The sequence below is a fragment of the Vigna unguiculata genome, chromosome 6, assembly GCF_037176805.1.
Source record: "Vigna unguiculata cultivar grain cowpea cultivar isolate G323 ecotype 2 chromosome 6, ASM3717680v1, whole genome shotgun sequence".
Lineage (NCBI taxonomy): Eukaryota > Viridiplantae > Streptophyta > Magnoliopsida > Fabales > Fabaceae > Vigna > Vigna unguiculata.
The window spans coordinates 44,581,903-44,587,630 of record NC_140797.1 but is presented as its reverse complement, the minus strand read 5'-3'; the positions used below and the strand labels follow the sequence as shown (position 1 = coordinate 44,587,630).

The following is a 5,728-nucleotide window of genomic DNA, read 5'->3' as shown; positions in this document are numbered from 1 at the left end:
ACTTTATAATTAAACCCTATCTTAAAAAGATTGTTGGGGTTTTGGAGGATGTAGAAAACCTAAAGGAATAGATTTGAGATATGGAATGAAATTGATGATATCAAAAAGCACAAGATTGGCTGTAGGGATGAGCTCACCCAAAAATAAAATGTAAAAAACCCGTTCTCTTTTTCAAAATTTTCAAATTTCACCCTTTTATCAATTTTTCTTACTTAGAATTCTTAAGTTTTTCATTCTATCATTTAAAGTTTATGATAGAGTATTAGATTTGCTGTATGGCATGATTTTAAAGGTTTCAATTGATATCAGGATTTTAAGGTGAGATATTTCAAATGAAAACGATGTTCTATTAAGATCAATCTCGAGTACAATAAAGTTTAAATTGATCCAATCAATTTAATATGTTGAAATTGTGTAGAGTAGAAATTATAGCTTTTCATTCAATAAATGATTGCCATAAGTTAAAAAATGAGACAAGAATTAAAACTGCAAGAGAAAATTTTAAAAACTAACGTCATAAAAAAATTATAAAGAATAGAATTGAAAAACAAATATTACAAAAAACTAGAAATATATCTAGATTCAACTTGTCATTTTGGAAATAAACAATACAAAGAGTCATGATATTTCTTCAACTATATATACAAACACACATAAATCAAGTTACTAAAAGCATCACTTGTTTATCTAAGGCTATCAATTCCTACATCTTCAGTCTCCTATGAAGTCACGAGTGTAACTGTTGTATGAGCATATGTACAAGAAATACTATGATATGCATATATACGGAAGAAGATCTAAAGGTCCACACACAAGTAGGAAATGACTGAACCAGCTCGGCGCTTTGTACGTTGGCTAACCTTCCACTTCTCAACAAGGACCTTCCTTATGTTGGGGCAGCTAGAAACCACGGTGGCCACACCAACTGAAGTTATACCAGAACAATAAACCATGTGGCATGACTCGAGCATTGTGCAACTTTTCACAAGATGGGCTAGCCCAACATCTGTTATTTGTCGGCAGTGTGAGAGTACTATTTCTTTCAGCAAAGGACAGTGTTCTCCCACTTCAGCCATAGCCATGTCACCCAAATTCTGCAGTTACAGAGCAACACAATTACGCAAAGGGGAAGAAAAGCAAGGCAAATAAGTAGCAAGACTTATTTAGCGTATAGAATGAGAGATATCAATACACACCTGCAATACACTCACGTCCAAGTAACAGAGTTGAGGGCACCCCCTTGCAATGGCTACCACTCCAGCATCTCCAATCTGATGGCAACCACTAACATTAAGATAATGAAGGGAACAGCCCTCAGCTATGGCAACAAGGGCCCCATCACCCACCCTGGTAATTTAACAGAGTGGTTAAGGTAGACATCATCCAAGACGAACAATACCGAAAATATTCAAATGTAAACTTGAGCTTGCAAGTGAATGCCAAAGAAACAACAGAAGAAAAGATGAAATACAAATTCCCAAACATCAAAGTAGTAGAACAAATATACATGAAGATTTATGCTCAGAGGGAGAATAAATAAAGCTGTGACTAAGGTTTTACCTATCACAGAATCGAATGCTGAGATCTGTTAGCAACTTGCAGTTCTCGCCCACAGCAATGATCCCCTTGCTCCCAATCTAATAAATGGAGGGAAAAAAGAAGGAACACAAGGAGAAAGGACGAAAATGTCATAAACTTATAAAGAAATATAGAGTCAACAGTAAAAATAATTGGCTTTACACTGGATGCATAATAGAGATTCATGTAAATCAAGTATTACACCACTTTCATATACTTCTACATCCTTCACAAGGTGCCATATTATCGTGTGAGGGGGATGAGGGGGCTAGAGTTGGTGTGTAGCATGTAAATAGTGCCATACTAAAAGTCAAAATAACAAGGTGCAACTTGGTTAAAATGGTAAAGCACCAGAAACACAACAAGGCATAATGAAAATTCTCTAAAAGATTGCTTCAAAAATCTATGATACAATGCCGTCTGTCCCCTATCTTAGACAAACCAGATATTTATGGCTTAAAATCCAAAAGAAGAAAAAAAAAAAAAAAAGCGGTCATCAAATTATCAAGGAACGTTGAAGAAAGCACCGCAAAAGGAAGTGACCAGAGTAACAAAAGAAATTCCTCTTTTCCCTTTTTTTAATTAAATGGAGCGCGCGCCGGGGGGGGGGGGGGATCGGAGAATTAATTGCTTTTGACTTTAAAATACCAAGTTTTGTATACAGAAATGTTTTTTTGGATTGTGCTAATGACTAAAGATAAAATACTTTTGAATGTAATTCCCCCAAGAGAACCAAAGAATATTTTTAAATTTTAAATATTATAATAATGACGAAGTTGTAGTGGAAACATGTGTAATGTATGCTAGTATTAATGCTGATTCAAATGACCCAAAGCAATTATTCTAGGTTACAAGATGCAGAATTTTGAAAGTGAGACATCCAAAACAAAAATACAATAAAATAAAATAACAATAAAATCAATTTGATGCCAAAATTGAAATTACACATACAGAATGGTCATTTAGTGAGGAAAACCAACATAAATGCAGAAAGTACCTCATAACAACGACGGATATGAAGTTTCTTTAGATTCTTGCAGCCACTAGCTATTCCACACATGGCTTCATCTCCAATACTTGAGCAATCTACCAAGTGAAGCGCTTGCAAGTATTTGCACCCCTGTCCAATTTGGAGAAGGCCAGCATCACCAATTCTTTGGCAGTAAAGTAATGCTAATTCTGACAGATGCCTGTGCAGTAGAAAGTAGAATTTATACATGCAAGAACACCCAACACACCACAAGATTATTCAACTATAATTACAGACGTTGAATAGAGAAACATAAAATAAGTTTCTTTGTTCTAAAACATTTTCCCAACTCCCTATGCTGATTCTTCGATGTGGAGTTTGTTGCACACATGAGTTATAGTACACACATCTATAACATTTTAGGGAACTTAGATTAGTGAAAAAAACGTACTGGCAAGATTTTCCAACAGATTCTAGCCCCAAAGTTCCAATATTGTGGCATCCATTCACTTCAAGATGAGTGAGTTCCTTGCAGCCAGTAGCAATTGCTTCCAAACCCTTATCACTTAGGAAATAGCAATCACTTAAAGTCAAGTTCTTTAACTTCTTACATCCTTTCCCAATTGCACACAAACCCCTGAATGTAGATATTATAAAACGAAAAATTATTACTAACTAAACAAAAAAAATGAAAGAATTAATATTGGAACCCAAAATTAATAATTAGAGGCAAGGAAAAAGATTGAAAGTTTGCAGTTCATACTACTTTAAGGGTCATGTAAAAGGAACAGTAAAAAGAATTACAAAAGCAACCAAGTCTCACCCCATTAGATGAGTTTGGCAACACGGATCAAATGACAACATTGGATCTTAATAAAAAATAGAATTTAAAAAAAAAAAAAAAACATAAAAAATTGTTTCAATGGATCTTTTGAATTGATCAACTCAAAAAATGGTTGGTAAAGTTTTAGCACAAGAAAGAAATATGCAATTTGCACTATGCCTGGTGCATGTGTCTTTTTTGTGAATTTAACCGTAGTCAAATCAAGCAGATCCTGAAAAAGCAATGATGAGAAAGCAGTTAACTTATTAATAAATCTAAAAAACTATATTGAGCCAATTACTCCAAAGACAAACCACTAATCAAATCTGCAAATAGTTGATCAAGTCTTAACACAACAAAGAAATATTCAATATTTGCTATGCTCAATGAATGTGATCTTTTTGTGAATTCAACCATAGTCAGATGAAGCAAACCCAGCAAAGCAATGATTAGAAAGAAACTTACTTATCAGTAAATCTCTGAAAACTGTATAGAGCTAATATCTCCAAAGACAAACAACTAACTCCCACAACTTTCAACGCATCATCTGTTAGATTAATACATTGTAGCTTTAGAACTTTCAAATGTGGACATCCTCTAATCACAGAAAGCAGCCCTTTATTGTGGATGAACTCGGAATCCAATGACAAGGTCTCTAGAGATCTGCAGTGTAATCCCACAGCTTCCATTGAAATGTCGGTTATTTTCGCACAAGCTGCCACTCCAATAGATTTTAGCGAATTTCCCACACCCAACGCTAATTCAACCAAACCCGTGTCAGTCAAGCCTTCACAGAAACGCAGATTCAAATCTTCAAGATGCTTGCAACACTGTCCAATAGCAGCCAAACCTTGATCTCCAACATAACAACCCTATAGGAAAATCTCGTGAATTAAAATGACGAGTATGCATCACTCACGCCAAACTACTCGTAGTTGTAGATATTAATATAGTGACAAGGAAATTGATGCACAAAAAGGAAAAAAAAAAAGGCGTTGGTATCTCCAATTGCAATGCTTCACAGGAAATTCACTTTAATCCACTAGCTTCAATAAAATGAGAAAAAATATATTAGATTTTCCATATTACAGGAAGTTAGAGGATATTTTAATGTATTTGATTTAGCAACATCGATATTACTTTCGATTGAGTCTCGGTTTCAAGACAAATATATGTATGCAGTCGCAAGCATATCACAAGCAAAATTTATCCAAGTTGAAGGAGCCAAACGGTGAGCCAAACTTAGCCTATGGGCCTGTTTGGATACAAGCGCTTCTGAGAGCTTCTCCACCGGAAATAATAAGCTTTTTTTTGTTTCTCTGTAAAACAAACTTCTCAACAGCTCTTAAAACACTTCTAACTCTGTATCCAACCGAGCTCTAAACATTCATTTCAAAGCGATTGTATACTCATAACACATAACAAGGTCAAGGCTTAAACACTATAAGTTCAGACCGAGTAAATAAAATATTGCAAAAAAAAAAAACATACAAACCGTGACAAAAACAATTGAAACCGCGAACGAAAATCCAATCAGCTAGAGAACAAAAAAGAAGAGTAAATAAATACCTGCAAATCCAAGGACTTCAAAGAAATGCATTTTCTCGCTAGCGATGACAATCCCTCGCTGGTGACGTTAGAACACCAGATTAACCTAAGCTTCTCGAGTTTGGGAAAGCCATCGGCGAGAGCAGACAATCCAGAATCAGACAAACAGAGCGAATCGAAATCGCTCTGATCAGAGGAAGAGCCGTCAGACACATAATGCAGCTTCAGCGCGGAATTCTCGCTCGCCCGTCTTCTCCCCTGCTAAAAAAAATAAACAAAAAGGATCAGAGAAAGGAAAATTAAGAATAGAGAAGGGAGATGTTGGGAACGAAGTGAGAGAGGAATATGACTGACGAAGTGAGTTGGGATCGAAACGGAGAGTCTCTCATCGATGTGGACGGTGGTGACGTTGGAGAAACGTGCCGCGAGGAGGTGAACAAAGAGGTCCGGGGAGCCGGAGGCGCCGATGCGGATGGCGGCGCGTGTGAGGCGCTCGAGACGGAGCCAGCGCGTGCAGACGAGGGAACACGCGTCGCGACTGGATTTGGAGTCGAGGCGGCGGAAGATCTCGATGAGTAACTCGTCCGGGAGCAGGGTGTTAATCCAATTGTGGCCTCGCATCGAACCGCACCGTTTTTGATTATTCAGATTGACGAGGTTGTAGGAGGCGAATAGTAGATCCAGTGGCGTTCCTTATGGTTTTGATATGGTTATGGAGTTTGGTTTTGTGTGGGTGATATATTAACCCTTGTTTTCCTCTGTCTTTCCATTTTATTTTGTTATCTTCTCATTGGTTGCAGTCATCCAAA

At 36.8% G+C, this 5,728-nt stretch overlaps 1 protein-coding gene across 2 annotated transcripts; it reads right to left on the bottom strand.

Annotated features, from left to right (window-relative positions):
• Window positions 1–554: 554 nt before the first annotated feature.
• Window positions 555–5,728, bottom strand: LOC114188197 (uncharacterized). 2 transcript variants are annotated; one of them, XM_028076756.1, is made up of 8 exons: window positions 5,274–5,728; window positions 4,941–5,177; window positions 3,837–4,243; window positions 3,000–3,185; window positions 2,576–2,768; window positions 1,561–1,637; window positions 1,197–1,347; window positions 555–1,094 (listed from the first exon to the last, which is right to left on the bottom strand). In XM_028076756.1, the coding sequence occupies exons 1-8, from the start codon at window positions 5,538–5,540 to the stop codon at window positions 798–800; spliced, it is 1,815 nt and encodes a 604-aa protein (XP_027932557.1). In that variant the 5' UTR covers window positions 5,541–5,728; the 3' UTR covers window positions 555–797. The 2 variants fall into 2 exon arrangements, with proteins under 2 accessions (XP_027932557.1, XP_027932556.1); XM_028076755.2 differs by having other exon boundaries at window positions 4,941–5,180; window positions 5,274–5,727.